This window comes from Cajanus cajan, chromosome 8 (genome assembly GCF_000230855.2).
Source record: "Cajanus cajan strain Asha chromosome 8, NIPB_CcT2T_4, whole genome shotgun sequence".
Classification (NCBI taxonomy): domain Eukaryota; kingdom Viridiplantae; phylum Streptophyta; class Magnoliopsida; order Fabales; family Fabaceae; genus Cajanus; species Cajanus cajan.
In genome coordinates, this window is record NC_138524.1 from 18,297,382 (window position 1) to 18,315,245 (window position 17,864).

General features: G+C 42.9%; 1 protein-coding gene across 1 annotated transcript; it reads left to right on the forward strand.

The window, feature by feature from the left end:
• The first annotated feature begins 11,751 nt into the window (after positions 1-11,751).
• LOC145950286 (uncharacterized) lies at positions 11,752-13,647 on the forward strand. The gene is made up of 4 exons (XM_083061368.1): positions 11,752-12,746; positions 12,807-13,004; positions 13,260-13,488; positions 13,543-13,647. Exons 1-4 carry the CDS (start codon positions 11,752-11,754, stop codon positions 13,645-13,647), a joined length of 1,527 nt encoding a protein of 508 aa, XP_082917494.1.
• Positions 13,648-17,864: the final 4,217 nt, after the last annotated feature.

Genomic DNA, 17,864 nt, shown 5'->3' on the forward strand with positions numbered 1-17,864 from the left:
AAACTCAACCCAAGAGGAGATGGTCCCTTCCAAGTCCTCCAAAGAATTAATGATAATGCTTACAGGTTAGATCTTCCCAGTGATTATGGAGTAAGTAACACTTTTAATGTAAGTGATCTTATTCCCTTTGCAGGTTATGATGAGGAAGATGAGCCTACAGATTTGAGGACAAATCCTTCTCAAGAAGGAGGGGATGATAGACCATGGGCCAAGGGCCCAGTGACCAGAGCTATGGCTAGGAGGATACAGGAAGAGCTGGATCTTGAGAAGACTAATGGGCTTGTTAGGCCCAAGGTAATCTTCACTTGGAATGCTCTATCATGAAGAGAAGGCCTTAGTTCTACTTGTTTATATTGTACAGTTCATGCATAGTCTTTTGTATAGGTTATTTTTGCCTTTGTATTGTGAGGCACTTTATTTGCTTTTTCCTAGTGATTGTATATTGTTTTTAAGGTAGGTTACTTGGAGAGTTTAACTCCATTTAACCTCCCTAGTTGATACTTTCATTTTGTATTTTTTTAGTAGGGAAAAGGGGGTGACATTTAGCAATGCTTGAGGGTGTGCTTAGAAATTGGGCCTGAGTTGGGCCTAGGCAAAATTTTACATATTGGACTCATTTTGCTCCTAATTTTTCATAGATTTGATTTAGCTAGGTTTCATCATCAAATGATGAACCTAACTAAACCAAATCAAAGATTTTCAAATTAATTCAAGGAGCATTTTGAACCATGGGCCGCCTAGCTTGTTCCTTCTCCTTGGCCGAATTTCTCAAGCATTCCTTCTTGAGTTTGAAGCTTGTCTTGCAAGCTTCTAAACTCAAGCAAGGTTAGCTTACCTTACCATGGTTCCTAAATGAACCATGGTCAAGGCTTAGCTTCTCCTACAAGCTAGCTAAACCGTAGGAGTTTAAGTTAACCCTACCATGGTTCCTAGTGAACCATGGTTAAGGATAACTTCTCCTACAAGCTACTCTCCCCTATATATTTGATTTTCCTACACTTGTACTGACTTTTTGATGAATTTGAGAAATAAACTTCAGAATTTCTCTCTCAAGAGTCCTCACAAAAACCGTAGAGAAACCTTTCTCTCTAAGGTTTCACCAAAGTTCTTCTACCTTTGCATTGGTTCCTCAAGCTTCTACATCAAGCTTAAGGAAAACCGAACCTACTTCCAAGACTTCTTCTCCATTGAAGAATACTTCAAGGAGCTTCAAAGAGTCATTGAAGTCAAGACCTCAAGAAAATTCACGGTCCTAAGGATGGAGAACTTGAAGATCATCAATCTTCTCCAAGTGAACTCCATCACCAAGTTTGGCCTTGGAGCCTGCGAGCCTTGTCGGAAATCACACTCAAGGTGATAACCGATTACTCTAGCCCGAAATACTGCGACAGACCTTAGAGTTTGCCAGGTGACGGCAACAGAGATACTGGGTCCCTATAATGGGGGCACCTTGGGGGCCTTAAGACCAAAGTGAGGATAATTAGAACCGCCTTATACAATGCACTTTTCTTAACAGGGACCACAGACCATGGATGTATACATGAATGTTTGTGGATTGTATGAGCATATGGTTGTTGCATTTTGTCTATTCAAATCATTCATTTATTTCTTTTATAATTCCCCTAAGGTAAAGAAAAACACAAAAATAAAAAAATGCATTATCATGTGAGAGAAAACCTAGTGTGAAAATAAGATTTGTGAGAAGCATACATTCCTTCTTTTAAAAAAAAAAAAAGGGGACATCATGCATTTTCTACAAAATAAAAAAATTAATAAATAATAAATAAAAAAAGAACATGCATATCATATATCTAGGATCACAAAGGGATTTGTATCAAAGACGAGAAATCAGTGTGACCTCTGTCACTTCATAAAATATTATGAAGAGGAACACCGATAACTCACCTCTCGATAAGGATGAGTCATCAAGTCTTTGATAGAAACTCCCTTCATGCATTATCATTTAAATAAGCTTGATAAGAAATTATCTTGTCCCTTAAAGGTGGCTTTTCAACATTCCGTACTCACACGAGCTCAAAAGATAAAAGTTATGGAAGACCTAGAGGAAAGAAATCGTGTCCTCAATGAGGAGCTCGGACAGCTCAAGGAACAAATGGCTAGAATGCTTGAGGCCATGAACAAATTGCAGCACGACAATAGTACTAGAAATGTTGGTGACACTTCCAAAGATCATCTGAACGCCTTGGAAGAAAGACTGAGAGTTATGGAAGGCCACAATTTTGACATTCAAGAGGCTGCAGATATGTGCCTAGTGCAGGACATCCAATTCCCTGCCAAATTCAAAATCCATGACTTTCAGAAGTACACTGGGGCTAGTTGTCCAAAAGGACATCTGACAATGTACTGTAGGAAGATGGCAGCCTACGTGGGCAATGAAAAGCTCCTGATACACTATTTTCAGGAAAGCCTTTCAGATGTTGCTCTTAACTGGTACATGCAGCTGGATGGAGGGAAGATCCAGACATGGAAACAGCTAGCCGATGCTTTTCTCCATCAATACAAGTATAACATTGACCTAATTCCTGATAGGTCTGATTTACAAAGCATAAGCAAGAGGGGCGATGAGTCCTTCAAAACCTATGCACAAAGATGGAGAGAATTGGCTGCGCAAATAAAGCCTTCATTATCTGACAAAGAGATGGTGACAATGTTCATTGACTCTCTAAGTGGACTCTATTATGACAAGATGATAGGGAACACGTCAACCTTTTTTGCCGACATAGTCACCATAGGTGAAAGGGTTGAGCAAGGCTTAAAAAGCGGGAAGATAGGGAAGGCTCCGACAAGTTATGACCCCAGGAAAGTCTATGAAAAGAAGAGGGAAGAAGGGGTCCACGCCGTCATCTCTACTCCAAAAAGTCAAGCCACACCACAGTCAAAGCCTAGAGACGACAAAGTAGTAGACAAAATCCTCATCACATACACAAAGCTACTACCTCAACTCCTAGAGCCTTCGATGTTAGTCTGACTTCCTCCAACAAAGAAGATGAACCCTCCTTACCCGCCATGGTACAAACCTGAGGAAAGGTGTGACTATCACACTAACACTCCGGGGCACTCGGTGGAACGGTGCAAGACCCTACAATTCCGTGTGCAAGGACTTATAGATGCTGGATGGTTGAAATTTGACACCGACGCACCTAGCATCGACAAGCACCCACTGCACAAGCATGACGAGGAATGACCTTGGAGTATAAAATTGAGAAATTACTAAAGAAGGGGGCTTTCTTTCTTTTTCAAAAAAAAAAATTTGCTTTAAATTCAACTCATGTCATTCACTCAAGGTCATGAGTTCAAACAAAATAAGGGTTTGTATAAGTTTTTACATTCATCAATAATATGCGTCATTTTCATAAATCTCTTGTGTTTATTCTTTTCCCCTCTTCCCACATATTAAATTCTAAAATCAATCACAAAAAAAAAACATGACCGAAGATAATAAAATTAATCAAAGCTTCGAACATCTACAACGCATTATCTGAGTCTAAGGTAGATAGGAAGATCATCTCTTTGAAACACAAAAAATAAGAAAGTGATCAGAAGAGTCTTACACAAGATTCTCATTGCACAAGAAGAGTCTTGCAAAAATAACTTTCGCTCAATTTGGCCGACAAAGGAAGAACAAATCTCGGCTCATGAAAGAACTCTCTCAACACTCGTAGTTTGGGGCAACATCTTTCTCCTTGGTATACGAGAATGGGGGCAGTGTTAATCAGCAAAGACGTTGGTCCTCCCAAACACGGATGACAGGAGATTTTGTCAAAGAAGTGTTATTCCAAAAAATAATATCACTTGCAAAATACTACTAGGATGAAAACCCGCAAAGGGCATCTTAGGCAAAAAAAAAAAACAAAAAAAGGGGTTCCCGCTAGGACACGTCCTAGGCAAAAATTAGGAATCTAAAAAGGATAAAAATAGCAAGTGATGATTCTCATAGTTGAAAGCTAAAAGGCAGCTTGAACACTTCTACAAGGGACCAAATTCTGCGAAGACTCTGCCTGAGACTCAGATATGTAGTTCAAGATAATTAGGAGAATGATTATAATAATTATCCAAGGAAATGTTTTAAATCATCCTACCTCCACTACTCATTCACTCTAAATCATCCTACCTCCATTAACCATTCATTCTAAATCATCTTTTCCTTTCCTTTCTGTCTTGTCCAATCCTAATGATGTATATTGTTGATGGTTGTCAAAATTTAAACAAGTACAAAAAAAAATGAAGATGACCCGCTGGGATGAAAACCCGTAAAGGGCGTCCTAGGCAAAAATTATGGCAAATGAAAAGAGCAAAAAATACCCGCTAGGATACATCCTAGGCAAAAATTAGGGTTTCTAAGCAAAAAAAAAAAGAAAAAAAAAAAAGAAAAGAGAAAGTCCCAAGATGGTTCAATACATCAAACGACCAATACAACTAAATGTCGTGCATCAAGCAAAGCAATTTATTCGTGAGAAGGAGAAAAGGGAAGCCACCTTCTAAAAAAAAAAAAAGTTAAAACCAACATGCATTGCATACACCCAAAAGCATTTCACACACTTAGAGAACTTTCTCTATCCAAGGGGGATTATTCATAAAATAAATAAATAAATAAAATCTTGCATGAATAAGCATCCAGCATTTTTTATTTTCTTGCATCCCAACAAAAGAGCAAAACAAAGACATGAGAAAAAAGGCAAGCTTCAAACATGAAAGAGCCGAAGCTAAAAAAAATGAAATCCAGAAAAACCTACCACAAACAAACGCCTGGAGAGGCATCACAATACTCACATGGCAGGGGCAACACTAGAATCTCTATCAACCATCTACTCCTTTGCCCACCAACACAAGGGCACCACTTACCAACAATCCTCGTCAAGGGGCAATCACATCATCATCACCAGCAGACGGCCTGTAGAGGCTATGAAAATACTACGGCCTGTAGAGGCTATGAAAACACTACGGCCTGGAGAGGCTATGAAAACACTACGGCCTGGAGAGGCTATGAAAATACTACGGCCTGGAGAGGCTACGAAAATACTACGGCCTGGAGAGGCTATGAAAGTACTACGGCCTGGAGAGGCTATGAAAGTACTACGACCTGGAGAGGCTATGAAAATACTACAGCCTGAAGAGGCTACGAAAATACTACGGCCTGCAGAGGCTACGAAAATACTACGGCCTGCAGAGGCTACGAAAATACTACAACAACAAAGAAGGTTAGCTACCTTTAGAATGGGCCGGCTGAAGACCAGGTGTACAGTTTGTCAGCCTTGTTACTCAATAGAGTACACAACTGCTCTAAAGGGTGAGGATACGAACAAATGCACCTATCTAAGGGAAACAGCGCAGAAGCACCAACACCAAAGAGACGAAGAGAAGACCTGGACGAAATGTCTACGTCTTTACTTGCCTGTGGAAAAGCAACACGTTACTATTCCAAAGGACAAGTAAAGAGGGGCAGCTGTAGACACCCAATTTCGTCCGGGGGGCATGCAAACAACGGGACAGGACTTTAGAGGGCCCAAAAGCCCAAACAAGCTAATTTTTAGAAGACTGGAACGGGCTGTTCCAAAATCGGAACGGGCCGTTCCAAGTTTCTAAAAGGGCCTAAAACCCTAAACTGGAATGGGTCGTTCCAAAATCGGAACGGGCCGTTCCAGGCTCTTTAAAGAAGGCTGAAACATACATTTGGAACGGGCCGTTCCAGAATGGCATTTATGTGTTAAACGCGCCTCTGGAACGAGCCGTTCCGATTTCAGAACGGTCCGTTCCAATACACTAAATTAACATGTAACGGCCAAATCCAGAACGGGTCGTTCTAGACCCTCTCTGAAGCCTATAAATAGGCAGCTTTGGCACATTTCTGAAGGGACTCCAAATTTCGTCCAGAACTTGAAATTTCTCTCTTTTTCTCTCTTTTTTTTTCTCTCTTTCTCTCTCTTGTATTTCTTGAGATTTTGTGAGGTATTGTAGTGTGAAAGGTTGCCACAAAGCACCTAGAATCTCCATTAACAAAGCTTGATACGAGGTATTTCCATCAAATCTTCTTCTCTCTCTTTTGTTTCTTATTTTTGATAAAAATTGTTATAATAATTGCAATCATGTAGATATTTTAAGGTCAATTGTATAATTTAAATTTCAAGCATGTAAATAGTTATTAATAAAAGGGGATTTTATATTTATATTATTATTGTTTATAACACTAAACTTCATCATAGGGTACCAATTGAGGACGTTGTAGGGGTGCTTAATACCTTCCCTACTCGTAATCGACCCCCGAACCCAATTTTGGTTATCAAGGCCATTATTGGGTTTTTAAAAGCCTTTTCTTTTTCCAATTTTTTGAGTAAAACATTGGTGGCGACTCCATAGAACTTATTTTCAAAACCATCAATTTAGGATTAGTCTGGTGTCCGGGCATTCCTTAATTGATGAGATCTTTAAAAGGATGTCTAAACCATAGGTCGCGAGATCGAAAAAATTCGGGTTGCGACAGCGACCTCTTGATCTACTCTGAGAACTCCGACATCCCCATTCGGTAACGGGTACTTCACCTTCAGATGCGATGTGGACACAATGGCTCCCAGTTTGTTCAATGTAGGTCTGTCGACGAGTATGTTGTAGGAGGACTGAGCATTCACCACCAAATATCGAATAGTCACCGTTTTCATTTGCGAGCCCTAACCAAAGGTTGTTTCTAAATCGGCGTACCCTCTAGCCATAACTTGATCTCCCGCAAAACATACTAGGGTTCCCGTGTAGGGTACTAGTCGGTCATTGGGGATCTTCATTCCCACGAAGGCTTCCCAAAATAGGATATCGGTCGAACTTCCCTAGTCGACCAGAACACGCTTGACATTATAGCCCATCACTATCGTTGAGATGACAATAGGGTCATCCTCATGAGGGGCCACTCCTTCGTAGTCGACATCTGAGAAGGAAATCATGGGTTGGAGGGATCGTCAAAATTCCGACATTGACAGGACAGAACGTGTGTACCTTTTTCGAGCAGCTGAGGTGACGCATCCTCTCGCAAATCCCCCTGCCACTGTATTGAAATCCCCATGAATCGCTTGTTGATGGACTTCCAACTCCTTTGTCGGAGGGTCCTTGCGGGGGGTCCTTTCTCTATGTCGATCCCTCTTTGTGTCATCCTGCGTATGCCTGTGTCGCCTATCCGATGAGCCTTCCTCCTATTATAACGGTCACGTCGCTTACTCCAATATGAACGCGGTCGGAGATGTTTGTTGCTCTCCTTATTGCTACCTCCCGCTTCTCGGCTTTCAGCTGCTTTTTTTATAGATTTGTCCTTCCTCAGTCTTGATGTGAGTCAGGGCAAAAGCTCTCACCTCTGACATCGTTTGGCAATTCGTTCTTTCAAGCGCGATGTCGAAAGCTCCAGACCTCAGACCCTTATGGAATGCGATGACTGCCATCCTTTCATCCAAGGACGTTATCCTCAATGCGACCTCATTGAACCTTTGCAGAAAGTCCTTCAACTACTCCTCGCGTTGTTGTTTGAGATCGAACAAGTCTGATGTGATCGGTGGTTTCTTCTTGTTAGCGGCAAACTGTTCCATGAAAAGCCGACTGAAGACGTCGAAGTCGGTGATTGATCGGTTGGGAAGACCAATAAACCAATCAAGGGCTGCTTTTTTGAGCATGCCCATGAACAGCTTGCAGCGAATTTCCATGCTCCCACCACAAATCAACATTTGTGCTCGAAAGTCCGTCAAATGCTGACTAGGATCTTGGGTTCCGTCGGGGAGTAGGAAAAGTTTCACCGTAGCCCCACGATGGGCGCCAAAATTTTCTGGCCAAAGGGTAGACTAGGGTTTCTTCCTAGGTCAAGCCTCAAAGCCAGAGTATTCAAAAGTGTAATATGCCCTCTCAACTCCAGGGTTTTGGGTTTTATAGTTTCTCGTTCATGGGCCTCATGGGCCCCGAGAGTAAGGGGATTTCCTTGACCGTTCTTATCGGAAACATACTTGGTGAGTGATGGTTGGACCTTGCCCTCGCTATCGGATAGCTTCCATACAGGCAAATCGGATCGGGCCCTGGCCGATCAGATCCATATTGAGGGTATAATCGGGTATTGGCCGAGTACCCCACTTATAGGCAAGTAGGGTCGGATCGCGACCGACTCGGCTTACGCGGAGATGCCAAGTCGGATATTGGCCGATTGACTCTTAGTGAGGGAGCCGATCAAGGTTATAGTCGGTCAATCGCGGTAGAGAGATCAGGTCAGATTCTGACCTGGATAGTCCACTTGCCTTCCAGCCCTGAGCCTATAAGGCGAGAGGGCTTGAGGCCTGGCTTTTGTGGTTCACAGTCGGATATTGACCGAGTGTCTCTTAACGAGGGAGCTGATCAAGGTTATAGTCGGTCAATCGCCAATAGAGGGGTCAGGTCAGATTCTGACCTGGACAGTCGAGTGATAAAATTCTGGAATTTAAAAATTGGATGATAAAAAATAAAGGTGTTCATAGAATAGTTTGAATCAAATTTAACTACTTCTTTTATATGGTATTTATTACATTTTAAAAATAATTATATAATTATATACAAATAACATGTAAAGTAAAGTAGATACCTAACCTTTCAGTTGATTCTAATACAAAAGACTTTAATTAAAATACCCTTTCTATATTTTCATTTATTATTTTGTGAGAAAAAAAAAGTATACATAGAACAAATACTTTTTTGACAATTTTCTTATCTTAACGTTGAAATGCAATCCAATGGTAAATTCTTGGATGGACTATCAAAACAAGTGGTGTATGGGTACACCATGAACAATTACCACTAGATGCATCTAAGCTTACTGTTTACCAATGCACCTTATCACACTGGATTAAAATTTTGAATTTTTTACTGAATATTTTTTTTTAAATTACCCACAAAAAAAACACGTGTTACGGAGCACTGATGGAGCTGCTGTCAATTTCGGAACGGGCCGTTCTGATCCCGTTCTGAATGAAAAAATAACACATGAATAATGCACCAGAACGGACCGTTCCAGAAGAAAAAAAAACACGTGATGACTGGACTAGAACGGGCCGTTCCGAAATCAGAACGGCCCGTTCCAGATTCAAAAATGACATATCATTACTTAAACCAGAACGGGCCGTTCTGAAATCGGAACGGCCCGTTCTAACTCATATTTGACATAAGCACTTTTTTTTTAAACAAAATAATATATTTTTTTCATTCTACTAAATTATATTTAAAATTTAAGTATAGTTTTTCAATTGATAATATTTTTCTATTAGAATTAGAGGTTTACATTAGTTATATGCGTAAATTTCTAATTATAATTAGAAAATAACACCAAACAAAATTTTCTATTATAAATATAATTTTCTCTCATATAAATTATTGCAAAAAAATTTTAGTTTTACTTTTATATCTCGATATTTTCCTCTTAAAAAATGATGTTACCAAATATTTTTGAATTTGATTTACATTAGTTTAATTGCTTTTATGCTTATTGGGCCTAGTTTTGGGCTTCATGGACCTTTGGACTTTTGATTGCTTTTGAGCTTAGTGAGCCCAATGGGTTTGGTGGGCCTAAGGTTCTCTTTACTTGGTCTTTACATAGATGACCACCTTTCTCATATATTTGGTAGTATAGGAGTTTATATTGTTTGGTCTTGTATTATGGGCCTAAGTATAAGACTTTTTGGGTTTTAAGCTTATTGGGCCTAGCTTTGGGCTTCACGGGCCTTTGACTTTTGATTACTTTTGAGCTTAGTGAGCCTGATGGGTTTGGTGGGCCTAAGGTTCTCTTTACTTGGGCTTTATATAGATGACCACCTTTCTCATATATTTGGTAGTATAGGAATTTATATTGTTTGGTCTTGTATTATGGGCCTTAGTATAAGACTTTTTAGATTTTAAGCTTATTGGGCCTAGTTTTGGAGTTCAAGGGCCTTTGAGGTTTTGTTTGCTTCTGAGGTTAGTGAGCCCAATGGATTTGGTGGGCCTAAGGTTCTCTTTACTTGGGCTTTACATGGATGACCACCTTTCTCATATATTTGGTAGTATAGGAGTTTATATTGTTTGGTCTTGTATTATGGGCCTTAGTATAAGACTTTTTGGGTTTTAAGCTAATTGGGCCTAGTTTTGGACTTCATGGGCCTTTGGACTTTTAATTACTTTTGAGCTTAGTGAGCCCAATGGGTTTGATGGGCCTAAAGTTCTCTTTACTTGGGTTTTAATAGATGACCACCTTTCTCATATATTTGGTAGTATAGGAGTTTATATTGTTTGGTCTTGTATTATGGGCCTTAGTATATGACTTTTTGGGTTTTAAGCTTATTGGACCTAATTTTGGGCTTCTTGGACCTTTAGACTTTTGATTGCTTTTGAGTTTAGTGAGCCCAATGGGTTTGGTGGGCCTAAGGTTCTCTTTACTTGGGCTTTAGTATAGGATTTTATATTGTTTGGTCTTGTATTATGGGCCTAAGTATAAGACTTTTTGGGTTTTAAGCTTATTGGGCCTAGCTTTGGACTTCATGGGCCTTTAGACTTTTGATTGCTTTTGAGCTTAGTGAGCCCAATGGGTTTGATGGGCCTAAGGTTCTCTTTACTTGGACTTTACATAGATGACCACCTTTCTCATATATTTGGTAGTATAGGAGTTTATATTGTTTGGTCTTGTATTATTGGCCTTAGTATAAGACTTTTTGAGTTTTAAGTTTATTAGGCCTAGTTTTGGCCTTTATTCATAGGATGCTTGATGTCATTGAGGAAGGGGTTTCATATATCGCTCAATTGAAAAACTATACTTAAATTTTAAATGTAATTTAGTAGAATGAAAAAAAAAATTTGCTTAAAAAAAAGTGCTTATGTCAAATATGTAGTCAGAACGGGCCGTTCCGAATTCAGAACGGCCCGTTCTGGTTTAAGTAATCATATGTAATTTTATATCTGGAACGGGCCGTTCTGATTTCGGAACGGCCCGTTCTGGTGTAATCATCACGTGTTTTTTTCTTCTAGAACGGCCTGTTCTGGTGCATTGCTCCTGTGTTATTTTTTCATCTAGAACGGGCCATTCTGGTTTCTGAACGGCCCGTTCTAAAAGTGACAGCAGCTGCGTCAGTCATCGTAATACGTGTTTTTTCTTTGGGTAATTTTAAAAAAAAATAATTTCAGTAAAAAATTTAGAAATTTTATCCTGTGTGTGAAGGTGTACAATATATTCTTACTCACTGTACTGGCAAGGCCTTTCGGCCACCATTTGACCGATACCCGATCGGCACCTAAAGGGCCGAACCAGGTTGCCGACATCCAATCGGCACCCAAAGGGCCGAACCAGGTTGCCGACGGCTGATCGGTCAAATGGATACCTAGTGAATGTGAATTATCATTAATCAAGGGACAAGAGTCATCCTTAATCAAGGGTTAAGAGTTAATCACACTAATAAGCCGATTAGAGGCGTATTACCTAATATGGTAATCTTGTGCAGGGCCCATGGGAATCCGGGCCCATAAAGGTCAATATAAATAGCTCATGTCACAAGGTAACGTCACTGTTCATTAATTGCTATCGATATTTGTGCTTTGTCCTGACTTGAGCATCAGAGTGCCTTTTGCAGGTACCTCCCCATCACCGGAGTATTCGATCGGAGCTCTCGTTCGGCCCTCAGAACACGAGAAGATTACTAGTGTACCCTTCGGCAGGTACATTTTGGCGCCCACCGTGGGGCCGAACCGAGATACTTGTGAAGTTCGACGAACAAGGCAATGACGAAGACAAGGAGAATGAACACAGAAAATCACCAAACCGAGGAGGAGGAACACGTAGAAGTTGAAGACGAAACTGATCTCTCCGAGGCCGTGCGTCTGCTCAGGCAGGAGATGGCCGCAATGAAACAACAGCGGGAGAGGGATGCAAAGGAACTTTCGGCCTTGAGAGCTGAAAACGAGGCGTTAAAAAATCAGGATCCCTCATGGAAACCTACCCAGCCCACCAATACTCAAACACAAGGATCCTATCACTCTCATGACTTCCGTACCTCGGCCCTTCCCGCTTCGGCTGCTGCACCTGAAAAGTTCCAGTCGGCCCTTCCTACTGTTGGACGTCCAACCGACGTAGCAACAGTGGGATCACACCGACACCCGTTTACACCGTCTATCATGCAGTTACCTTTGATGGATAATTGGAAGTCTTTGTCGATTGATAAATATGACGGTACAACTGACCCTGATGAGCACCTTGATGTTTTTCTCACGCAGGTGACCTTGAGCACCACGGATGATGCGGCTTTGTGTCGGATCTTTCCAACGTCTCTCAAAGGCAGGGCTTTGAGTTGGTTCACTCGGCTACCTCCTAACTCAATCGACTCATTCAACACCTTGTCATCACAGTTTACCATCCAGTTCGCAACTAGCCGTCCCCACAGTTTGACCTCTCTTTCATTGGTAAGCCTTCGGCAGGACAAGAAGCAATCCCTTCGGACCTTCATCGATCGTTTTAACAAAACAGCATTGGAAATCAGAGACCTCAACCCGGCCGTAGCACTCCATCACCTCACAACGGCACTGAAGCCAGGGCCGTTCGTTAATAGCATTTGTAAAAAACCTCCTTCGGACATGAACGACTTACGAAGGAGAGCCGACAAGTATATGCAAATGGAAGAGTTGGCCGAATACCGCAATCAGGCCCGTGCCGAATCAGGGGGCAAGGCCGAAAAGCAATCGGAACCACCATTCAGGGGGAAAGGCAAAGACATAACACTGTGAGACCAACCCACTCGAGGTCTGAAATACTCTCATTACACCCCCCTGAACGCCAGCAGGGCAACGGTGTTAGAGCAAGCCCTGACATCTGAAGTGCTAACAATCCCGAAGAGGGCCTCTACCCCACCACGAGCCGATACCAGCAAGTCTTGCAGATACCACTGTAACCGTGGACATTCTACCGAAGAGTGTGTTGCCTTTAAAGATAAAATAGAAGATTTGATCAAGCAGGGACAGCTTCACAGCTTCGTCGATCGGTCAGGCTCATCTCGACCTCGCTCAGCATATCAACCGCGACACCAGGATCGGCATCGGCATGATAGCTCAGAAAGGACACGGAGAGGCCGAAGCAGGTCTCGCGATAGGAAGGACGATCCCTCGGCCGTTCAAAGGAGGGTGATTAATACAATCGCAGGAGGATTTGCCGGGGGTGGTTCGACCTCCTCAGCACAAAAGAGACACTTGCGCGCTATTCGGTCGGTTCACGCTGTTGAAAGATAACACTCACGAAGATTACCAACCATAACCTTCACTGATGCCGACTTTCAAGGCATCGACCCCGTGCAGGATGATCCAATGGTGATCAGTGTAGAAATTCACAATTGCATCGTCAAGAAAACACTGATTGACCAGGGCAGTTCGGCGGATATCCTATATTGGAATACCTTCAAACAGTTGGGTATTTCGGAAAAGGAGTTAATCCCTTATGATGATCCACTAGTCGGTTTTGCAGGTGAAAGGGTAAGCACCAAAGGATACATTAAACTTCTCACCCGCTTTTATTTTGACGAACAGGAAAGCAGGGAAATTCAGATAAAATATATCGTGGTTGATGCTAACACCTCCTACAACATCCTCCTCGGACGACCATCGTTGAACATGCTAGGTGCAATTGTCTAGACACCGCACTTAGCAATGAAGTTCCCATCCAACAAGGGGCAGATCCTTACAATCCATGCCGATCAGAAGGCTGCTCGAGAATGCTATTTTGCCAGTCTACGCGTATCTCCCGTAGAAGAAAGGCAACAAAAATCCAAGAGAGTTCATGCTGTAACCCCTTCGGCATCAGGCGAATCTGAAGCATGGGATCTCGATCCGAGAATGAATGACGAAGAGCGCGTCGAACCGATTGATGAGAAGATCCAGCTACAACTCGGCATACTTCCAACCCAAGTCACATACATCGGCGCCGATATGTCCAAGGAAGATCACTCAGCCTTGAGCCTTGTGATCAATCGGAACAAGGACCTGTTTGCATGGACACCATCCGACATGCCTGGCATAGATCCGAATGTTATGTGTCACAAATTGTCAATATGTGCAGAAGCACGACCGGTTGCTCAACGCAAAAGAAAAATGGGAACCGATCGAAAAGTGGCGGTTGAAACCGAAGTGACAAAGTTACTTGAGGCCAGGTTTATCCGGGAAATTCAGTACACTACGTGGTTGGCAAATGTAGTCATAGTAAAAAAGTCAAACGGCAAGTGGAGAATGTGCACTGACTATACGAATCTCAACAAGGCATGCCCAAAAGATGCTTACCCACTCCCGAACATCGATCGGTTGGTTGATGGTGCATCGGGTCATAAGGTCCTCTCTTTCCTTGACGCCTATTCGGGATATAACCAAATCCGAATGCATCCCTGTGATGAAGAAAAGACGGCTTTCATCACTGACACAGCTAATTATTGTTATAGAGTAATGCCTTTCAGATTAAAGAACGCAGGAGCAACTTATCAGAGATTGATGAACAAGATTTTTCGACGCCAGCTCGGCAGGAATATGGAGGTATACGTCGATGATATGGTTGTCAAATTCGAAGGCATCACACAGCACATAACTGACCTCTCCGAGGTATTCCAACAACTCCGCAAATTTGACATGCGGCTCAATCCGGATAAGTGTGTGTTTGGCGTATCAGGTGGAAAATTTCTTGGCTTCATGCTCTCGGTGAGGGGCATTGAAGCCAACCCTGATAAATGTCGAGCGGTCATTGATATGAGAAGTCCCCAAAACCTCAAGGAGGTTCAGAAATTGGCCGGACGGCTCACATCTCTTTCAAGATTTTTACCATGTCTCGCCGAGATTGCCAAGCCTATTATCGGTTTGTTAAAGAAGGTTAAGAAGTTTGATTGGTCCGTCGGTTGTGAAGAGGCCTTCAAGGAGTTGAAGCAACGTCTCGGCTCCCCTCCTGTTCTCTCTAAACCCGATCCGCAGGCGGATATAGTGGTGTACTTGTGTGTATCAAACGAAGCCATAAGTGCCGTTATTGTGCAGGAAAACGGCGAGCAACGGCCTGTGTATTTTATCAGCCGGCTGCTACAAGAAGCCGAAACAAGATACCAACTCTTGGAGAAGGTGGCGCTAGGGTTGGTGCACGCGGCACGACGCCTTCGCCAATATTTCCAGTCTCATCATGTGGTGGTTCGAACTGACTGCCCGATTGCCAAGGTACTGCGCAAGCCAGAGTTGGCCGGCCGAATGATGGCTTGGTCAATCGAGCTCTCGGAGTTCGACATCACCTTCGAAGCGCGAGGCCCTATTAAATCTCAATGCTTGGCTGATTTCGTGAACGAGTTGCAGCCGAAAGGCCATTTTGTAAGTGACCTATGGACAATGCATGTAGATGGGTCTTCAAATAACCAAGGTTGTGGAGCAGGGGTGATCCTCGAAGGACCATCCGGATTGGTACTCGAACAATCCCTGCGATTTGCATTCAAGGCCTCCAATAATCAGGCTGAATACGAGGCATTACTGGCAGGGTTAAGACTCGCCCAAGAAGTTGGTGCTCGGCGAGTAGTGTGTTGGACAGATTCAAAAATCGTCTCAGAGCAAGTTAATGATCACTTTCAGGTGAAAGACCCTAACTTTTTGAAATATTACCATATGTTTCGGAATGCACAAAGCGCTTTCGATGAGGTCCAGGTCAAGCATACCCCTAGAGAACACAATGAACGCGCCGATCAGTTAGCTCGGCTAGCTAGCAGTAGCCGAAAACCGGGGCAACTCCGAACTACTCTGCATCTTGACCTCGCAACCCCTAGTGTGAAACCACTTGAATGTATGCCGGTTGATGAACCTCAACAGACCTGGATGACCGAGATAATGGATTATATTGAGTTGGGAAAACAGCCAACCGAACAGTCCGTCGCCAAGAAGCTCCGCACACAGGCAGCCCGATACTCAATCGTAAACGGTGAGTTATACCGAAGAGGCTTCTCCACCCCATTATTAAAATGCATTGATTCAACACAAGCAAATTACGTGCTGAGAGAAATCCATGAAGGGATTTGTGGTTCTCACTCGGGTGGAAGAACTCTAGCTGCCAAAGTGTTAAGAGCTGGGTACTATTGGCCAACTCTTAAAACTGATTGTGCCGAATTTGTGAAGCGATGCATACAATGCCAACGCCACGGGAATATTATTCATGCCTCGGCTGAAGAGTTACATAGCATTAGCGCCCCTTGGCCGTTCGCACTATGGGGAATGGACATCCTCGGTCCGTTCCCCCTTGCCAAAGGCCAATGCAAATTTCTGTTGGTCGCAATCGATTACTTCACAAAGTGGATTGAGGCCGAACCGTTAGCAACAATCACAGCTGGTATGGTGCAGAAGTTTTTGTGGAAGAATATTGTCACGCGTTTCGGCATTCCATACGCCATTGTAACGGACAATGGTCTTCAATTCACGGATCAAAAGTTGAACAAGTTCATCCAAGACTTAGGCATTCGGCACCGATTCACATCGGTTGAACATCCTCAGTCGAACGGACAGGCCGAGGCAGCGAATAAGGTTATCTTAACAGAGTTGAAAAAGCGCTTGGGAGATTCTAAGGGCGCATGGGCCGAAGAACTGTTAGAAGTCTTGTGGGCTTATAGATGTACGCCTCAATCCACAACAAGGGAAACCCCATTCCGATTAACATACGGCACTGATGCCATGATACCTGTGGAAGTAGGTGAACCTTCTTTCCGTCGATTGCATTTCGACGAAGAAAGCAACAACTCGTCCCTTAGAGCAGAAATTGATGTCATAGATGAGGTCCGTGACAAGGCACGTATCATAGCCGAAGCATGCAAGCAAAGGATGACTAAGCGATTCAATTCCACCTTGGCAAAGCGATGTTTCAAGGAAGGAGACCTAGTATGGCGCGTTCAGGGATCGGCCCGGCGTAACCCCCGTGAAGGAAAGTTGGCAGCCAACTGGGACGGCCCGTTTAGAATCCGTCACTCTCTAGAAAATGGTGCCTACAAGCTTGAGGAGCTTTCGGGAAAGGTCATTCCAAGAACGTGGAACTCGACTCACTTGAAGGCTTATTTTAGTTAGCAATGTTTTGTGTAAAGTTAGTATCTGCTGTATACATACAGAGTGCACTCTTTTCCTTGATCGATCTTTTCTCCTCTTGTAAAAAAGTGAAAAGAGGTTTTGGCCGACAAGGTTTTTAACGAGGCACATATCAATGAAAGGCAATTCATGTCGTGGTTATTCTTACTCTTCTACTTGTTGAAAAATTTAAAAAGGTTTCCCTCCCGAGTGACCAACTCGGCTAAGGATGTACCTTCAAATCTCAACAAAGGTTTCCCTCCCGAGTAACCAACTCGGCTAAGGATGTACCTTCAAATCTCAACAAAGGTTTCCCTCCCGAGTAACCAACTCGGCTAAGGATGTACCTTCTCAACAAAGGTTTCCCTCCCGAGTAACCAACTCGGCTAAGGATGTACCTTCTCAACAAAGGTTTCCCTCCCGAGTAACCAACTCAGCTAAGGATGTACCTTCAAATCTCAACAAAGGTTTCCCTCCCGAGTAACCAACTCGACTAAGGATGTACCTTCAAGTCTCAACAAAGGTTTCCCTCCCGAGTAACCAACTCGGCTAAGGATGTACCTTCAAGTCTCAACAAAGGTTTCCCTCCCGAGTAACCAACTCGGCTAAGGATGTACCTTCCAAGTCTCAACAAAGGTTTCCCTCCCAAGTAACCAACTCGGCTAAGGATGTACCTTCAAAATCTTAAAAAGCATCAAGTCTGAATGACCTCATTCGGTTTTGACTCAAAAAGCATCAAGTCTGAATGACCTCATTCGGTTTTGACTCAGCATCAAGTCTGAATGACCTCATTC

Coding starts and splice junctions, on each gene's coding strand:
- LOC145950286 (XM_083061368.1), top strand. CDS start 11,752: ATGACGAAGACAAGGAGAATGAACACAGAAAATCACCAAACCGAGGAG. Junction 12,747..12,806: donor AAAGGCAAAGACATAACACT/GTGAGACCAACC, acceptor GAACGCCAGCAG/GGCAACGGTGTTAGAGCAAG. Junction 13,005..13,259: donor CTTCACAGCTTCGTCGATCG/GTCAGGCTCATC, acceptor ACACTCACGAAG/ATTACCAACCATAACCTTCA.